The following is a 19,738-nucleotide window of genomic DNA, read 5'->3' on the forward strand; positions in this document are numbered from 1 at the left end:
CTAAGCTACACCAGCCAGAGCTGGCCTTCTGCCCCTTGACTCAGTTGCTTGGTCCCTGCCCCCAGGCCTCTGCCTCCTGGGTGAGCCACCCTCACAGGCTCATTTCTGGAAAACCTACCGATGAAGTGGGTGGGAGTCTCATTCCAGAAGTAAACAGGATTAGAGGCCCCAGGTGACTGCTCTGGTCCCCAAGCGGTGGGACAGCCTTGGCTAAAGGCGGGGCCCTGGGTTCCCTCCAGGCTCGGCCTCTGTTCCCATCCGTTTGTGAAGCCATCCCTCAATCCAGCCACCAGCCACCAGTGAAAGCTACCTGTGTCCCTCCGAGGGCTGTGCCTCCCCCCGGCCCCCAGCCCCTGCCTGCACAGCTCACACCCGATGTCAGCTCGCCGGCTCAGGCCCCGTGAGTCCCCCCTGGAGTGCTGTCCACTGCCCTGACCCCGTCTGCTGCCCGCCTGGCCATCTGCCCGACCGCACCACTCGGGCTCCTCTCCCGGGACTGCTGGACTTGATGACCGCGAACACTGGGAGGGGAGGGGAGGGGGCCCGGGCTGGGACCGGGAGTCAAAGGGGCTCTGCATGGGGGGTGGGGGAGCCCCAAGCTTAGCCTTCAAAGGCCTGAAGGCCGCTTCTGCCCGGAAGTTCCCGAGCTGGGCCGAGTGGAGACTGTGCGGACCCTCCTGAGCCCAGCTCCCTCCGGGGGCTGCCCTGGCTGGTTCCAGACGGCTGCCCAGCCCGGCCTGGCAGTCCTGCGGGTGGACGGGTGGGTCACAGGCTGGAGCTGCCCGACCCGGGCGGCTGCGGCTGGGGCCTGACACCTCCGCTATCTCGGTAACTGGGCTCCAGCTGGTGTTGACACAGCAAACACGCTGCGGTTCCCATTCGCCCGGGCGGAGAGTGGGCAAACACAGGAAGGCTGCACAAAGGGCCCGCGGCGTGACCAGCCTCACAGCGTGGCCGGCAGAGGTGGGAGCTGGGCACGGCCTCCGGCAAGGCCTCCAGAGGGGGGCGGGCTGGCGTGAGGTCCTAGGAGCCCCGGGTTGGCCCACACGCTGGGTGGGGTTTGAGGGGCTCCTCTCGTCCACAGGGCCCATCCCCGGTGATACCCCACGAGCATCCCGTCCTGAGTCGGGGTCTCCCAGGCCTGGGCTAAGTGCTGATGACAGATCTGAGAGGCTATGCTTGTCCCTACTGCACAGGAAGGGAAACTGAGGCCCAGGGCAGATCGAGGGTGCGGCATAGCAGTGGGTGAGCCCCCAGTTCTTGGCATCTTCTTTCTCTGAGCCTGGTCCCGGGCACCCTGTGCCACGGTGCTCCTCTCGGAGGCGACTCAGGCATGGCCAGAGGTTCTTTGGGGGCAGCACAAGGTCATGACCAGGAGGACTGTGGTCACAGGCGAGATCTCAGACTCCAAGGAACAGCATCGGTAGAGCCAGGCCAGCAGGCAAGCCCCTCCATCACCACACGCATGCAGACATGCAGGCTGACACGCAGGCAGGCACGCAGGCAAGCCCCTCCATCACCACACACATGCAGACACGCAGGCTGACACGCCTTGGGCCCTCTCCCTCGCTCACTCTCCTCTCCCTGGATAGATCTCAACCCCCTCCCCGCCCCAGGCCTGGTCACTGTCCACGGCTCCCACCCTGTGGCGTGGGTCCCATCCCTGTCGCCTCGAGCGGACTGCACTCCCGGCGGCAGGGCCCCGCCGATCTGTCCCCGCTCCCTGCACCTGCTCACCAGGTACAGGGCTTATATGCCAGGTGCTCGGTGCCAGGAGACAGTCTGAGGGCAGGACAGCCCCTGCGGCCCCTGGTACCCACGATGAGCCAGGCCCACTCCTCTAGGAAACTTGGGGTCGTCTGGGTGAGCATCGCGCCCGGGGCTAGCCGGCCCTCAGCTGTGGGCTCTTCCCATCGCCCAGCTGCCCAGCCGCCCCGCCCAAGGCTGGGTGCATGCACTGTGCCCTCTCACCGGCCCCGGGGGCTCACTGCTCCCCCCAGTGCCCGTAGCGACAGTGGAGGCCTTGGCTGCTGTGTATTTTAAGCTACAGAACTGGGGTGAGAAGGGTGAATGGCTGCCCCAGGGCTGTCTGCACGGGGGTGTGCAGCTACCTCCCCAGAACGCAGGTGATGAGCCCTGCCCCCGGCCTCTGTCCCCTCTGCATCCCTCTCCCACGCAGGGGACACAGGGACCTACAGGCTGCACCTGCCGGGAGCCCCTCCACAGCCCACAGCATTCGAGTCACTTCCGCTCACCCTCGCTCTAGGCTCAGGCTTGGTGCCTTCCTTCTCTCCCTTCGCCACCTTTGGAAATGCCCCCCGCCTTCCCAGGCTAGCTCTACCACCTCCTCCAGGCCGGCTCCTTGGACTCACCCTTCCTGTCACCTGCTCTGCACAGTGGGACCCCATGGCTTGTCAGCCTGTCTCCTTGACGTCTGGGGTCCTGGAGGACAGGACTAGCCAGGCCACCTGCTGGTCCTACCTTAGATACACCCCCTCCCCGAGCCCTCATGCGCGAGGATTTCAGAACAAAGGGCCAGACACTATTAAGATTCAATTAAATTTCTCACTTCTCTGATCCTAAATTAGGCTGGTCTGTCCCTGTGGCACCTGCAGGCCCTTTTCCTCGGCCTCCCAGCTCCTGCCCCCACTGCTGGCGAGGACCCCCGGGAAGGAGGCAGAGCCCCCCTCGGTGCCCGCTTCTCTGGGGAGTGGAGTCCAGCGTCTCCTCCGCCTCCTCCGGGCTCAGTGTTTGCGTGTCCATTGGGCTGATCCCCTCGCCCATGTCCTAGATTCCCCCTCCCCGGCGGGCGGGGCGCAGGCCCATGGCTCCCAGCTGCCTCTGTCACCCTCTTCGACCGACCGCCACCCTCTCCAGGGTCCCCAGTGGCTTCTCGAGGTCCTGCCCTGGGGCCTCACGGGTGCGCTGCCCTCTCCTGGCAGATGCCACCCTGGCTTCTGTCCCAGCCAGCAGGCTCTGCTTCCTCCAGATTCCTGGGTGATCTGGGAGGGGCGGGCACACAGGTCCTGGAGCGGGTGAGCAGGGGATCCAGGCAGGGGCTGGGCGGCCTCGTCCGAGCCTGTTTCCTCATGTAAAGTGAGATTGTGCCTCCCAACGCGTGCAGACTGGCTCCACACGAGGGCAGGAGGGCGGTGGAGAGGTTTGCTGGGACTGAGGGCACTGCCAGGGCAGGCACCTGGCATCCTGAGCAGAACCATGGGCAGCAGGCTCAGAGCCCCCCTCTGGGGGTGAGACCTGGCCCTGGGGCACTTCAGCCCGGTGCCGTCCCCCACGAGGCGGGCGATGCTGTCAGGGCAATCAGGGTGCTGAGCTTCCCCTGCCCTTTCCCCTGACCTTCATCCACTGGGGAGAACTCAGCAGGGGGGTGGGGGGCTGACCCCCCGGGCTCTGTGGGCCTCAGGGACATTGGCCCCTAGACCCTTCCTTTGGCCGGTGGGAGCTCAGGAGCCACCACAGCGCCTCTGACCCCTCCTGTGGCCCCGCACCTGCGAGGAGGAGCCAGGAGAGACCCAGCCCCGACCCACAGCCCCGCCTTTCCCGAGGCCCCCAGACAGCCAGGCCCCGCTGACCACCACTAGTGCAGGCAGGTGGGGGAGGAGGAGGGGATCACATGTTTCTTCTGAGGATCCTTCGGCCCACCCCCTGCCCTAGCCACACTTCACACCACACCCCTCGTCCTAGCCACGCCCACACACCTGGGCCCCCTAAACCACGCCCACAAACCATACCTCACGTCCTAGCCACGCCCACACACCTGGGTTCCCACTAACCACACCCACACACCTCGGTCCCCACTAACCACACCCACACACCTCGGTCCCCACTAACCACACCCACACACCTCGGTCCCCACTAACCACACCCACACACCTCGGTCCCCACTAACCACACCCACACACCTCGGTCCCCACTAACCACACCCACACACCTCGGTCCCCACTAACCACACCCACACACCTCGGTCCCCACTAACCACACCCACACACCTCGGTCCCCACTAACCACACCCACACACCTCGGTCCCCACTAACCACACCCACACACCTCGGTCCCCACTAACCACACCCACACACCTCGGTCCCCACTAACCACACCCACACACCTCGGTCCCCACTAACCACACCCACACACCTCGGTCCCCACTAACCACACCCACACACCTCGGTCCCCACTAACCACACCCACACACCTCGGTCCCCACTAACCACACCCACACACCTCGGTCCCCACTAACCACACCCACACACCTCGGTCCCCACTAACCACACCCACACACCTCGGTCCCCACTAACCACACCCACACACCTCGGTCCCCACTAACCACACCCACACACCTCGGTCCCCACTAACCACACCCACACACCTCGGTCCCCACTAACCACACCCACACACCTCGGTCCCCACTAACCACACCCACACACCTCGGTCCCCACTAACCACACCCACACACCTCGGTCCCCACTAACCACACCCACACACCTCGGTCCCCACTAACCACACCCACACACCTCGGTCCCCACTAACCACACCCACACACCTCGGTCCCCACTAACCACACCCACACACCTCGGTCCCCACTAACCACACCCACACACCTCGGTCCCCACTAACCACACCCACACACCTCGGTCCCCACTAACCACACCCACACACCTCGGTCCCCACTAACCACACCCACACACCTCGGTCCCCACTAACCACACCCACACACCTCGGTCCCCACTAACCACACCCACACACCTCGGTCCCCACTAACCACACCCACACACCTCGGTCCCCACTAACCACACCCACACACCTCGGTCCCCACTAACCACACCCACACACCTGGACCCCCACTAACCACACCCACACACCACGCCCCCAAACACAACACACTCACCTGCCCTGCCTCCCTCTTCCTTCCCAGGACCCAGCTCCCTGCCCTGCCAGCTCAGCCTGGAGGCCTTCCAGGGGTCCCTGGGCTCTTGCCTCCTGGGAGGCTGTCCCACACTCAGTCCCCAGTGGCTGGGAGCAGCATGTTTGCCCACGGCTCACGCGGATGCCCAGGGCCCTCGGTGTGTGGGGAGTGGACGGCAGATCCCCTCCCTTCTGCACGCATGTGGCCACCTCCTCCAAGGAGCTAGCTCCCTCCGACCCCGATCTGGGGGGGGTCGCTCTAGCACCTCGTGCTGGGGTCTCTCCTGAGCACTCACCCCCCCCAAGTCCCTCCTCGCTCACTTGCTGGCCTCTCCCTGCGGGGTGGTCCCCTGGGCTCCCCACCCCAGGCACTCACAGGGCCCCTCACTAATTCCCGCTCCCCCTCCCAGTCCCTGGCAGCAGCACGTTGCCAGGAGCAGCACTGGGTGAGGGAAGACAATTAGCTGAAACGCGCCATCAGGGGGAGCAGGCTGCCGGCCCTCGCGCCCACACAGCGCCTAATTGGCCCCACGTGCGCGCCTCCTGTCTCGAGCGGGAAAGTGGAAGGTCAAGATCTCTTAATGTTCAGAATGGAGGGCGGCAGCAGCCACTGCCAGCCCCACAGACACACCTTTTAATTGCCGGGAGGCAGGTGGGCGGAGGCAGCTGGAGCCCCTCCGTCCACCATCGCTGTGCAAGAACGCAGGGCCGCGGCCTCGGTGTAACCGGAACGTTTAAGAGGCTCCTGCTGGGTGACACCATGGCTCTTGTCCTCGCGATCTGCTTGTCCAACCCCCATCACGAAGGCATCGGTGGCTGCCAGCTGCCTCAATGCCCAGCTTTCCCCCCAAATCCTTGCCGCCACCTCCAGGCAGCCCTGAGCTCACCATTGCCCCTGGGACTGAAGGGACCGTCCTCCTGCTGGGCCGCCCCAGCCTCTCAGCCCCGCTCCGTCCATTAGACCGTGGCTCTCACTCAGGGGGGCCGTCGCCTGCAGGGACGTCTGGCCATAGCTGGAGACATTTTTGGCTGTTACACCCGGGGGCGTGGCACACTGCTGGCACCCAGTGGGGTGCTGCCTACATCCTACACGGCACCGAGCAGCCGCACACGGACGTCCCTGCTCCAACGCCAGCGATACCAACACTGAGACACCTGCGAGGCGAAGCCTGAGAGAGAGCAGCGAGGGGGTGGGGGGCAGGCAGACTTCTCCTTCCTGACGGGCACCATCTGCCCCCCGAGCCCTGGCCCCTGGCTCACTCCCGCTCCCCTGAGCGCCCAGCCCAGAGCCAGTTCCTGAACAGACCCGGTCACGCTGCCAACAGAGCATCCGTTTAATTGGGTTAAGTGGCCATTAGCGGCAAAAGCAGGGCGGCTGCGTGCGGAAGGGTTTTTAATTTTACTCTTTAAATGATGCTCGCTCCCCAGAGAGGCCGCTGGCGGTGGGAACACTGCCCACTGGCGCCCCCAGTACCAGGGCCGCAGCAGCACCCCGTGTCCCGTCCACCGGGGCCTTGTGGGGGTACGCAGGGAGGGGGAGCTCAGTGTCTTGTCTCCATTGATGGTTCCTGGAGCTGTGAGACCAAGGAAGGCACTGCAGGGGCAGGGATGGGCCCAAGGTCACCGGCTCATCACAGGAGAGACCAGAACCCCACCTCCCTGTGGACAGCAGATGCCATGTGGCCACTGGTGGCAGCACCGAGGAGGGCAGAGAAGGGGGGAGGGGAGTGGGCGGGGGCTGGAGCCCAGCTGCCTGGATCTAACGCCTGCTGTGCTGGGGGACCTGGGCCAATGGCTTAACAGTCCGGCGCCCAGTTTCCTCAGATGTAAAATGGGAATAAGAGGAGTAGCTCTTGGCTGGTAGGGAGGGTGAGGGGCGATCTGGCATGTTCCAGCTCAGCTCAGGCCGGGCACGTGGCGGGCACGCAGATGGAGGCCGGCCATCATGGGGAGGAATTAATTCTGCCATTTCGGGGGGACGTCCCAGGCTCTGAATCTACACGGAGCCATCCGGGAGTGTGAAACAGACCGAGGCCCAGCCCCACTCCACAGTCTGATGGAGCGGGTTGGGCTGGGGCCTGGGCATCTGGGTTTAAAAACTCCTCAGAGGCTCCAGGGTGCCAGCCGGGTCCCACACGCTGCGTGGACGCCAAGGCACAAAGGCACAGCCTCGGGGAGGTCCTGGCCCGGGGCAACGGGCAGAGCTGAGGTGGACCGTGGGCGCGGGGGGAAGGGCAGAGCTGAGGTGGACCGTGGGCGCAGGGGGCAAGGGGAAGGGCAGAGCTTAAGGCCAAGGTCTCCGGTCCTGGGTGCCCGGCCAGGCCTCTCCTCTGCCCCGCTTGTCTGAGGCTGGAGGTGAAAACCCCCCCTCGAGAGCAGACTTCTCACCGCCACCGATGGCCCCCAGACCTGCTCTGGCCCCGGGCGTCCCCTTCTCCACGTAACCAAGCCCACTGGGCCACACGACCTTGGCCTCGGCCTCCACGGGAGGCTGGAATGTCCCGCACTGGGGTCACTCCTCACCTTATCCAAGTCAGTGCCTCTCCCCAGCCTCTCCTCTGGTCCCATCGCAGCAGAGGTGCCAGGGATGGTGCCAAAGGCGGCACAACCTTCAGGACACTGTTCTCACCGTGGCCTTTAGAAATGATGGCTCCTGGAGCTGTGGGACCAGAAGCACCGGGCAGGGATGGTCTCCTGTCCCCATTTTACAGAGGGGAAAACTAAGGCCAGGGCTGGGCCTGGAATGAGAGCTCCACCAGGGCACCCCAGCGCCGGCCTGCACACAGCAGGCCATCAGTGAATGGAGGGAGGACTACAACCATGAAGCGATGACCTTCCTGAAAGAGGCCCCAGCTGGGAGGAGAGGGGCGTCCTAGCGGGGTCCCACTCTGTTCCAATCTGCTATCAGAGGCGGGCGTCTCTCTCCCCTCCTGGGACTCAACAGTCGGGCCCGGGCTCAAAGGACCCATCTCCCACAGGCAGGGGTTCCTAGAGGCGACCCCTCGTGTCTCCGAAGCCGAGGCCCCAGCAGGTCTCCCAGACCCGGGGCTGCCGGCTGCCTGTGCGGCGAAGTCCTGACCGCCGCCTCCCGCCTGACTCGCGGCCCATAAACCACCTGTGCAGCTTGGAGACGCCCGTTACCAACACTGATTGTCCCTGATTAGATGAGACGACGACCTCCCTCTTCGCAGGACCCACATTAACATTCCAGACCAGGGCAAGAGGACTGACGACGGACCACTGGCTGGGGCCCAGGGAGAGAGGAACAGTGAGGTGCGCTGCGGGGGCCCAGACCCCCAACACCCCTCCCTCCGTGTGCACGCGGGCCGCAAACAAACGGGGGAAAGGCGAAAGGGCCAGGCCTTGGTGAAAAGCAAATTTAAACATCATTCAGGCCGAAGCGCATCTTGAACAAGGAAGACCCAGGTGGGAGGAGGGCGGCCCTCCCCTTCCTCTGGGACACGGGCAGCCGCCAGGGGGCGCTGCGGGGGGGGGGGCGTCACCTGCCGGGAGAGGGCTGGGGGCTCTCTGCTCCTCTCGAGGAGAATGCGGGCAGTGGGGGGCCTGCCTCAGGGTCGTAGTGACCTGGGTTCAAGTCCTGGCTCCGCCACACCCCGACCCGGTGCACGGCACCTTGTGTTTCAGGGTGCGCTCCGGGAAGTGGGCGTCCCTCACGGGGCTGCTGTGAGAAGGACCAGTGACACTCAGCCCACCAGTGAGTGTCTTTTCCTACCGTCGCCCCACTGAGAATCACCTGCATTCAGTGCCACTTGCACAGGCCGCGGCCTGGGCTGCGGAGGGAGAGGAAAGGGTACTGAGTCCTGGCCCGCCTCTCGGGGCCGGGCCTGTGGGTCCGCAGGGGGTGGGGGGCTCCCCCTCATCCATGATCCAGGTCACACAGGGGCAGGCAGGGGAGCCAGCTCCTGGGGGAGGAAGGGGTCCTGGCTCTCGCCTGGGGCGGGATGTGGTGGGGTGTAGGCTGGGTGGCAGCCCGAGCTGGGCACGGCTCGCGTGGGCTGGCTCACCGTGTGTGTGTGTTTAAAGAGCTGTATTGATATGTAATTCTCAGACCATACAATTCACCCACAGACAACACAAGTGGTTTATAGCACATTCAGAGAGCTGCGACCACGACCACACTGAGTTTAGAACATTTCCATCACCCCAACAGGAAACCCTCGCCCATAGCAGACACCCCGTCCCCGCCCTTCCAGCCCCAGGCAGCCAGTGATGGGCTGTCCGAGCCCACGGATTCCCTGCTCCAGGCGTTTCCCAGAAAGGGGATCGCACGCCAGGTGGTCTTTCGCGATGGGCTTCTCTCACTGAGTTTAATCATGCGGCGGTTCTCCACCTTCTGGCCCTTTAAATACAGCTCCTCATGGTGTCACAGAACCATAACATTATGTTCGTTGCTACTTCATAACTGTCATGTTGCTACTGTGATGAATCGTCATGTAAATATCTGATGTGCAGGATGGTCTTAGGCGACCCCCGTGAAAGGGTCGTTTGACCGCCAAAGGGGTGGCGACCCACAGGTTGAGAACCGCTGGGTTAATGCTTCCAGGTTCGTGCCCATTGTCTCGTGTGTCAGTACTACTCCCCTCCCCTGTTTTGTTGTTACTCCTCACCCGAGGATATTTTTCCCATTGATTTTTTAGAGAGAGTGGAAGGGAGGGAGAGTGAGAGAGAAACATTGATGTGAGAGAAACACATAGATTGGCTGCTTCCCACATGTGGCTCAGACCAGGTACGTGGGTGCCCTTGACCAGGAATTGAACCCAGGACCCTTCAGTGCTCAGGCCAAACGCTCTAACCACTGAGCCCACCAGCCAGGGCTGTACTTCCCTCCTCCTTATTGGACGGGTCTCTGACACCGGCTGGGGCGGCTGCAGCTGTGCCTCTGATCTGGGAGCCGCTTGGACCCCTCCCTCATTTACTGTGTGACCTGCAGCTCCAGAAGCCCCTCCCAGCTGCTGCCTGGGCTCGGCCAGCTCTGGACAGCGGGTCGGGGGGGCCCAGCCGGCTCTCGCCTCACAGAACTGCTGTGCTTGGAGCCAAGAGGCCCGACCCGACCGCTCTGAGTCTAGAGGGGAGACCGCGGCCCTGACGCCTGGCTTCACGTGGCCACAGCTTTCCCTGGGGCTTTCACGCCCCCTCCCCATCAGAGCCAGCAGCCCCGCCCCAGGCACAGGCAGGTCACAATCCCGGCAGGCGCTCGCCCAGGGACACGTAAGTACGACACAGCAGAGGGAGAACCAGGAGGCGGGAGGGGCGGACTCGGCCCGGGCCCCACCACCACCCCCACACAGGGTCGCCCAGGCCCCAGTCACCCCGCGTGCAGCCTTCCCCAGCTCACACTGCCCGCGCCTGCCGCAGCTGCCACGTCCCCGCGGCTGCAGCCCTGCCCGTGGCGGCCGGCCCGCATTCAGGGCGCCAGGAGGGCCGCAGGTTCTCGGGAGGCGAGGACAGGTCCGCCCGCCCTCCCGATGCTCACGCCTACCTTCAGGGCCTGCACCTTCCTGGCCAGCAGGCCCTCGATGTCGCCGGCCACCTTCTCCACCAGCTTCTGAGGCTCGTTCTCCTGCACCGCGAACAGATTCCGGTTGTCCCTGTAGATCTGGAAGGAAGCAGAGCCGGGTGAGGCCAGGGGGTCCCACAGTCCCATGCCCGCCCCGCCCCCGCCCCGGGCTCTGGCCACGGAGACAGAGCGCAGGGGTCTGGGAGGGGGGCCCAGGGCGCTCTTGGACTTGGAGGACACAGTCACCGGCTCCGCAGCTGGCACTGGTTGTGGCTGTCGCCGCCCCCTCTGGACTCAGGGTTCCTCCCCAGGGGCCATGAGCAGCACCCCCCTGCCTGGCTGAGAGCTGCAAGGGGGAAGGGTGGGGGGGAGGAGCCCATAAGCACACATAGCACACCACACACCAACACAAGATGCCCACATGCTCACGCATGTACACGCACCTACACACCCCCACAGGCATCGCACACAGCCACCCCTCCACACGGGCTCAGGCAGCTGTACCCCTTTTTGCTGGTGCTGCCCCAGGGCATTTGCAGAAATTGTAGCGGGAGCTCTGGGTGCCCCCAGGGGATCCTCTGTCATTCAGGGCACAGAGAGCGGGGGCAGGGACCAGGGAAGAGGCACAGGGGGCATGAGTCTCCGCCCCCCTTGGGGGGCATGCACATGGGTGTGTAACTCTCACAGTCCGCATCTGCGTGAGTGAGCGTGTTACGGCTCAGCACACACCCCCTGTGCCATGCTGGGTGCTGGGTGCTGGGGTGTGGGGGGGAGGGGGGAGGAACAGCCTGGGGGCTCGCACAGAGTCGGAGAAGCAGATCCGTGGGCATTTCTATTCATGGCTGGAGGCTTGGGGGAGGGGGTTGTGCGTGCACATGTGTGTGCCCTGGACACCCCTGCAAACGCCGGGGCCTCACTGGGTGCAGGTGTCCATCCAGGTGACCCTGGCAGGTCCGAGTCACCGTGACTGAGCTCCCCCCACAGGCTGTGCAGAGGAGGGGGTGAGAGACCCAGGGGTGAGGAGGAGGAGGCAGGAGGTGGAGTGGCGGCGATGAGAGACAGGCAGGCAGGAGAGATAAGGTCGGTGGAGTGACAGAGGGGAGGGGAGATAAGGCTCCGGGCATCTGACCGGGCGGAGGGGGGACTGGGCGCCTCCTGAGCCCCTGCCCGCCCAGCGCCCGGCGCCAGGCAGCCCAAGGGTTAACGCTCGCACAAAGCGGCTGGCACCCCCTCCTCCTCCCTGCCCCTCCGGCTGCTCTTTTCTCTTTGTCCTTCTCTTAGAACAAAATAATTTGTGGTGAAGTGGCTCCTTCCCACAGAGCAGTGGCGACTTTCGACTTGCGGGGTGAGATAAAGCCAGGAGCTGCGGAGTTCCAGGGGACACCAGGCCAGGCTGCACCACGAGCGAGGTCCCCCGTGGAGACAGAGGTCAAGGAGGGGTCAGGGCCTGGGAGCCCCTGGGAAATGCAGGGAGCCCGGGGCCCAGAGCCCACGGCTGGGGGAACAGGCTCAGAAACAGGCGAGGGCGGACCAAGGACGCACGCCTGTGAGTGGTGGGCCAGGTCCCCCGCTCCCACCGCCCTCCCGCACCCAGGTCTCAGGAACCACACACCTTTCCCAACACTGCGCCTGGCTGGGCGGGACCCCGTCTCAGCCACGCAGCCAGCAGGGGGCGCAGCCGCCTGGCTGCTCAGGGCATGGGATGCCGCTCTCCTACCTGATGCCCCTGTCAAGGTCATTCCCAGGCGCCTCTATCGGGGCGCCCTGAGCCGCGCAGCCCAGACCTGAGGCTGAGCCTCATGACCTGCTGGCAACCCGTGGGGGGAGCGCAGGATCCTCCCTGCGGGCCCCGGTGTCCCACGCAGCCCGCACGGCGGCTGGGCCGGGCTAGGGAGCCGCCACAAGAGCGGGTCTCCAGGTGCCAGGGTCACACCCCACCGCCCAGCAGATGGCACGCGGGCTGGAAAGCCGGGGACCTGCGGATAGGCGCCCCCTCTCTGGGCCTCCACAGGCAGCCAGATGCAGAAGCCCGCACGGAGGTCGCCGCTGCTACTCAACGGCACCAGGATTCCGCAGGAGGAACCAGCCCCTTCCCGCTCCAGCCTCTCCTGCTAGATCTGCCCTCGGAGGGTCCACAGCCACCGGCTCCACTCCTGGGCTGACAGTCTCTGTCTCCTGGGGTCTGCCCCTCTCCCCCCACTTCTCCCTGTCCTCGCCGGCAGTCCCTCCCCAGCCATCTTGTCCTTGTCTCCGACAACTCAGCCTGAGTCCTGGAGGTGACAACAGGGGAGCCCAGACAGGGGTGCCACAGCCCCCTCCTCCTCTCTCCCCAGCACCGGGCCTGTGTGCGTGGCACCTTGGCCAAGGCCTATGCCCAGTTCCAGGTTCCAGAGCAGAGCTCTGGGGCCCGCTGGGCCCGGGCCTGACACCTCCATCCTGGCCTGCAGCTCAGTTACCCCTGGAGGCTGGGCTGCATCTGCCAGGCTTTCTTCCTGTCCACTCTACCCAAGGCCCCCCCGCCTCCCCGGGGCGCCTCCTATGTGCACCTGCAGCCTCTGGGTCCCCAGCCCCTGCGGTTCCTCCTGCTGCCCCTCGGCTGATGCTGCCTCTGCTCCCGGTCACCTCACCCTGCGCCCCATCTCACTCCTCCCAGGGGCAAGGGTGGGGACAGGAGCCGGGAATTCCTGGGGAGGTGAGGGCACAATCCTAGAACTGCAGGGCCTGGTCCAGCCACCAGCCAAGCCTGCCTCCCAATCCCAAACGAGCCCCTGGGGTGCACCACACCCCCTTCCTTCTACCTCCGGTGCCTCAAACCTCTCGCTAACACTCTCCTGGCCCCGCCCCGTCGCCCTGTCCCCTGGGTGGGCCCTGCGCTGAGCCCTGTGTCTCGGAAGACCCTGGAGACACAGTCCGGGGGGGAGGTCATCTCTGCCCTCGTGAGCCCGGGAGGTGCTGTCCGCCCGCAGGCCCAGCAGGAAGCCCGGGAGAGCTCAGCGTGGACTCCCTTGCGCCCCAGCCTCATGCCCTGGCCCCGGAGCCAGCTCAGAACAGACAGGCCAGGGCGCACCGGGTGCAGGGCCCAGCAGCCGCAGCGAGATCGCATGCCTGCGGGTGTCCTTGGCCGCGAGCTCGCTGGAAAAACCCCACGGCCCAGCAGCGCAGCCTGCACGTCCCCCACCTGCACAGGCCGCTGGACCCGGAGAGAGACGGTGCAGGCCTACAGGTGGCTGTCGCTCCGCAGCCATGATGGGGAGGGAGGGACAGGGCGTCATCCCACCGAGGAGGGATGGCAGCGGATAGGGCAGCAGACCAGGGGACAGGCTGTCTGGAACCAGGTGGGCACACGGGGAGGGCAGGGGCAGTGGCACAGGGGCTGAGGCCCGGAGGGAGAATTCAGGCGGCAGTGGGACCTTCCCACTCCCAGGAGTCCCTGCTCCCCCATCCCAGACCGTGAGTCTGTGGCCACCACTCACCTGGGCATCCTCCTCCGCTGAGACCACCCCGCAGCAGCCATTGAGCCCTGTCCCTCTGTCTCTCCCCTCATCTCCTAACCCGACCCCAGTGCTGGCCCAGCCCCCACCCCCTTCTCAGCTCCAGGAATTGTCTGGCAGCCTAGGGGTGGCCGGGTCGGGGGCCCAGGCTTCAGGGGCACCAGATCCTCTCCCAGCTGCCTGCCTCCCGGGCGCCTTTGCACACAGGGAGGTGAGCCTGGAGGACACCTGGAGGCGGGTGGCCTTGGATGGGAACCTGGATGCTCACGGGTGGACGGAGCCAGCGGGGTCCCCAGGACACGACAGCCCTGGCCGGGAGAGGGGCGCCCGGGACACGACAGCCACCCCAAAACAAGGTCCCAGTGACCCGAACGGGCCCCAACCACACGGAGAGGCAAAGCCCCGAAAGCCAGCAGCACCCACTTGCCCAGGCAGAGGAAGGGGGGGCGGAGGGGAACAGGAAAGGAGGGCGAGGAGGGGAAAGGGGCGGAGGGACCGCGGGGGCCACGGGACAGCCTGTTCCCCAAGTGGAGGCTCTGGCCACCTGGGCAGGTGCTTCCTACGCTGGACGTCACGGATCCGATGACCCCTGAGGAGGACCCTTCAATCAGGCCCCGTCGGCGGTCGGGACACTGAGGGCCACAGCAGAGCTCAGGCCTGAGCCGGCCGCCCACAGCCCCTGCTCCAGGCCACACCCCACAGCTCCGTTCCTAGCACTCAGCCCAGACATGGAGGTGAGGCTGCTGGCCACGGGCGTGCCGTTAGATAAGCTGGCGGTTGGGGGCGTCCGAACGGGGCGTGGGGCAGAGCCAGGGCGATGCTGAGGGCCGGGGGCCGGTGGCCGGCCGTTCTGGGAGGGGGCGAGGGGAGGCCTGGCAGAACCAGCCTGAGAACTAACCAACCGCCCAACCCCGTGAGCGAAACAGGCTGCGGGCGCGGCTCCCTCCGCAGCCAAGGTGAACGGCCCTGATCTCCGGAAAATTAAATCAGGGAGAAAATGGAACGAGGAAGATTTGATGCAGACTGGGCCCTGCTGCTGGCTGCCTCCTCGGAGGCCCAGGCTCAGCTGGGGGCTCAGCAACCCGGACCCTTCCCCCTACCCCGAGTGCCAGGAGGGGCCAGGAAGGTGGGGGGAGCTGAGGCCCACGCTCTGGCGCCTGTGGATTTCCTGTTTGCCAGCCCCCTCCAGCCACTCCTCGCTGTCGGGTCCCTGGTCCCCAAAAAAGCAGCGCTGGGCATCCAACTGCCCAGCCCTTGTGCCAACAGGTCTAGAGAGATAGCAGCGAGTGGACCAGAGACGGGGGCCGGGCCTCCCTACCCCGGCCTGTGGGCAAGCACCGGAGGCCACAGGTCCTGGGGCTGGAGGTGGGGGCAGGTGCTGGAATGGGGTACCCTTGTGCCAGGGATTAGGGGAAGCTTGGGTAGAAGATAGAGGGCTCGTGGTGGTTCAGGGACCCTGAGTGGGGCCAGGAGAGAGGTGGGGTGATGGAGGACTGGACATGATCATATCAGGGGCCCCAGCCAGTCAGGGCCAAACCCCTGCCCTCGGCCCTGCCACGCTGCTCCCCGCCTCGTGCCTTTGTGGGGGACATCAAGGGTGTTGACATAGCTGTTCACCCTTGGAGACCACAGGACTGACTGATGGGGCAGCCCGGGACCCGGGGGCCCCTTCCTCCGAGAACACGCGGGGCAGAGCCGACCAGCCCTGAGCCCGCAGCCCAGCTCCTGATGGGATTGAGGGGCTGCCCCCAGCAGGTGCACAAGAACCCCAACCCAGCTGCTCCGGGACTCTGGGCCCTGGACTCCTGGCTGAGAGCTCCCTGGTGCAGGGTCGTGGCCCCCCTGCTCCACCTGGTGCGGGACTCAGAGTAGGGCAAGGGCAAGGGCCCGGAGCCCTCAGATCTCACGTTGGTGCCCAGGCAGGGGTTCGATGCCACGCTTCACCAGCTGCTGGCGTCCCCAGCTGCCACGTCAGGGTCCCCTGTGGCCATGCGGTGCTGCCACCATCCACGGCGGGTTGGCTCGTAGTCGGCCATATATGCAGTGTCCTGTCTCAAGCAGGGTTTGCCCACTGCGATGCTAGTTGTCATATAAAAACTGGCCTTCCTATCGAGTAGGGATTTCATGGGATAAACTTCCTGTTTTTAGAGGGGCTCACAGGCCCTGCCCGGGCTGCGATGGAGGACACGAAGGCAGGGAGGATGTTAAGGGCCCCATCTCCTCCCACCCTGTCCCACCCCCTGGTCCTTACATCGTCACCGGGCTCTCCACGGTCAGGTGGGGGCCCTCCGGGGCCTGGGGCAGCAGAGATGGACCAGACCTGTCCCTGCCCTCCTGGGACTCGCTATCCAGAGAGGACAGGCGCCCATTCAGACTGCAGGCACAGAGGTGGAGCGGGGCGGTGGCGGCCGGCTGGTGTGGGCGCTCATGTTTATGGGAGGGGGGCCTGCTCGGATAGCTGGGAGGGAGGGGCCAGGGAAAGACTGGGTGGCTTTCCAGGGCAGAGTCTGGCAGGCTGGGCGGGGGTCGGCCAGGCACAGGGTGCAAGGGGATAAGGGACTCCAGGCAGGAACACTGGCAGGGGCAGGGCCGGAGCAGGGAAAGCCGGGGGCTGCCGGGGGAGGAGCACAGGGGCTTGTGGGGGCAGGAAGGAAGCTGAGGGGAGGGGAGGTTGATACCAAGGTGGTGAGGAGTGGGGGGTTCTCGGAGGAGGAGAGGGTGTGGCCTAGATCACAGGCGAGAAGGCCCCGGTGGCTCCGTGGCCCCTTGGCCCCCAAGAGGCAGCTGCTAGGACCTGTCGCCAGCAGGTTCCCCTGGAAAACTCACGGGGGCACCAGCCCCCGCCGCCACCCCCAGCAACGCCTCCCCATTTTTAAAGTTAAAGTTTAGTTGACTGTCATCCATTACCGCAATTAGTACATTATGTCTAATTATGCAATTAGTGTAAAAAGTGCACTTGCTGCCGAGAATGGGAAATTACGCTGGCTCGTTACGCTGTAAAATCTATGTCATAAAAAGGCTCAATCTCTTGTTTTTGAAAAGACACAACACCCAACACAAAACAATAAACCAAAGCCTCCCAGTTGAGCAAGGGCCAATCTGTGCCAACTCCCTGCACTTCCCCTCACAGACCCCGCTCTGCCCGCTGGGCCGCCGCCAGAGAGCGCAGGCCGCACGGCCCCTCCCGGGGTGGCCTGTCTTTGCTCCTCTGACACGGACGGGAACTAAACCGAGTTCAAATCCATGCCGACCCCGATGCTCCGTCCACCGCTCTGGCCCCGACTTGGAGCAAGGCCTCCAGCATTGAGACCTGTTACCTTTCCGGTGAGAACGGTCCCCGGGGGGGCCATGGCCTCTGCCCAGCGCCGAGAGGAGGGGGCCCACTCCAGCTCAGGGGAAACTGGAGGAACTGTCTCACACTTCGGGCTCCCAAACCCTGGGCGCTTTGCCTGGAGAGAGAGAGTGAGCTCCCCATCATGGGAAGTATGCAAGCCCAGCTGCCAGGGATGCTGAGAAGGGAGGCGGCCGCGGTCACCCTGCACAGTCCCTGGACTCAAGGCCGCCACCAGGTGAGAGCAGCACCCCCATGGCTGTGTGCCTCCGGGAAGCTCAAGGCGAGTGACTCTATCCTCCCCGAGTGTCCCCAAGGATATTCTGGGGACAAGCAGGAGTGAGAAAGGAATCTGACAGAGGGGTCTCCCTGCCACGGGGGTGATACGCCAACTGGCCAAGCCCGTGGGGGCTGGGAGAGGGCACACGCCTGTGCACCTCAAGCAAATGCGTCAGGGCCACACCTCTGTCACCCAGGTTACAACTCTAGCCGGGCCGCTAGCAATGGCCTACAAAGCTCTTTCCCAAACCTCTTCCTCCAAGTTCTCACCCCCCTGGAGTCCACAACCCGACCCGGGCCTGGTGGTGGTGGTGCAGGGTCACGGAGACGCCTTGCCAGCCAAGACCCTGCCCCGAGCTCGCAAGGGCGACTGTGTGTCTCCTGTGGCTGCCGCAGCTCAGACAAGGTGTTCGCAGAGCGGAGAGCCCGAGGCGTGGGGCCCCCGGGCCCCGGAAGTGTGCACCCCTGGTTCTGGGGTGCTGAGGTCCCGCGGTGCTGTCCACACCGCAGGGGGGAGCACTTACTGAGATGACAGCTGGGTTGTGGGGGACGAGGGGGACTGGTCCCCACTAGAGGAATACCTGTTGCCTAAACTGAAGGTACAGGTCCCCAGATGGTCCTGGGCTTCGTCTGGTCAGGTGATGTTGGAGAGCAGGGAGCGGGGCTGGGGCCGGCCACGTGGACACGAGCCACAGGCCCCACTCCGCTCGGTCTGGTCCAGGAGAGCATCGGGAGTGAAGATCTGAGCCCGAGGTGAACCCAACTGCAGGCAAGATCTGGGGGCCCCTGCCTGCTCCCCCTTCCCCGAGCTGGGAGCCGCCGGCTGTCGAGGCAGCTGGGAGGGAAGCTGTGCCCAGCACACCAGCTGGCACGGGGGAGTGCGAGTAAACATAGCCACACTTTCCCAACTCGCAGAAGTCGCCGGGTGGCGGCCGGCTGGTGTGGGCGCTCATGTTTATGAGAAACAGACTGTTTTCTGCCGCGTCTGGGCCCCCTTGCCACCCGCCCTGGCTCAGCTCTCTCCCGTTGCCTCCCCCCCCGCGGCCCCGCCTTCCTGCCACCAGGACTCCTGAGCTCACAGCGCAGCCGCGGTGGTGGCAGCGATGCCAGGCCCTCGGTGTGACCAGATGGGCTGGGCCATCACCGACCAAGTCGTCCTCACAACGATCCCAAGAGGCAGGCACGGGACTGGCCGCCCTGCGGAGCCGGGGAGCCCGGGCCCGGCAGGTGGAGAGCCCGCCTGAGACGATGCAGCAAGCGCGGGGCCGAGGCGCGGGGCCTCTCGGACGGACTCAGACCTCCAATGCCCTCGGAGCACGGCACAGTCCCCGTCCCCCACACACAGCCCGCGGAGACGCCCCGGGCCCGGTCCCGGTCTTGCTGTCCGGCCTCCTCAAGCCCGTCGCCCTCTGAGCCCCGGTCTTCAGCCTGTGAGACCTCCCCAGCCTGCGAGGCCCTCTCAGCCCCAGCTCTCAGGACGGGCAGCTCTGGGGGCCGGGGTGGGCGGCGCTGGCGGGCCAGGGCGGAGGCCTCCTCCCAGCACCGCTCCCGCTGATTCCAAGGTCTCACCTGGGACGCCTGGCCCTCCGCCCAGAGCTGGCAGAACTTTACCCCCAGAAACACCCTCGTGAGACAGACCCGAGGCCAGGCCGAGGCCAGGTTCCGAAGGCCAGAGAGCAAAGGACAAAATCTGCTTCCTCTGCTGCATCACCCCCATCGCACCCCCCACCCCCCAGCACTGCCGGCCGTGGTGGGCCACCTGCTCAGGGCTGGGGCAGGTCGGACTCATCAGCTGCTGGCTTCCTGTCTTACACACGAGAAAACGGGGTGCCAGGAGGGTCGGCACCTGTCCAAGGGGAGACTGCGCGGCCCCCGAGCCCCTGCAGGCGTTCAGCGGGGAGGGCTGGCAAGCCATGGGGCTGAGCCCTGGCCTGCTCGTTACCAGCCACGCGGCCGCACAGCTTCCCCCTCCCCGTCCACGCAGCCCGAGCTGCCGCAGCCAGGCCTTCTGGGACATTCCTCGGAGGTGAAAGGCCCCAGGCGAGGTGCTGCTGGCTCCGCAAGGGCTGCTCCCAAGGTCTGGAGAGCTCTCTGCGCCCCACGCTGTCCCTGGGCCCCACTTCCCAGGCTGAGGGGCCCCGGGGCTGCTGCTCGTGGGCAAACAGGAGACCAGGGCATCTCATGGGGGACGAAGACAGA

At 65.5% G+C, this 19,738-nt stretch overlaps 1 protein-coding gene across 1 annotated transcript in view; it reads right to left on the reverse strand.

The window, feature by feature from the left end:
- Window positions 1-10,585, reverse strand: part of LOC102773659 — a 58,444-nt gene extending 47,859 nt beyond the window's left edge. Inside the window, exon 1 of the mRNA XM_015568293.1 lies at window positions 10,421-10,585. Coding sequence (XP_015423779.1) covers window positions 10,421-10,585 — 165 coding nt within the window. The remainder of the gene's footprint in view (window positions 1-10,420) is intronic.
- Window positions 10,586-19,738: the final 9,153 nt, after the last annotated feature.

The sequence above is a fragment of the Myotis davidii genome, unplaced genomic scaffold (assembly GCF_000327345.1).
Source record: "Myotis davidii unplaced genomic scaffold, ASM32734v1 scaffold663, whole genome shotgun sequence".
NCBI classification, from domain to species: domain Eukaryota; kingdom Metazoa; phylum Chordata; class Mammalia; order Chiroptera; family Vespertilionidae; genus Myotis; species Myotis davidii.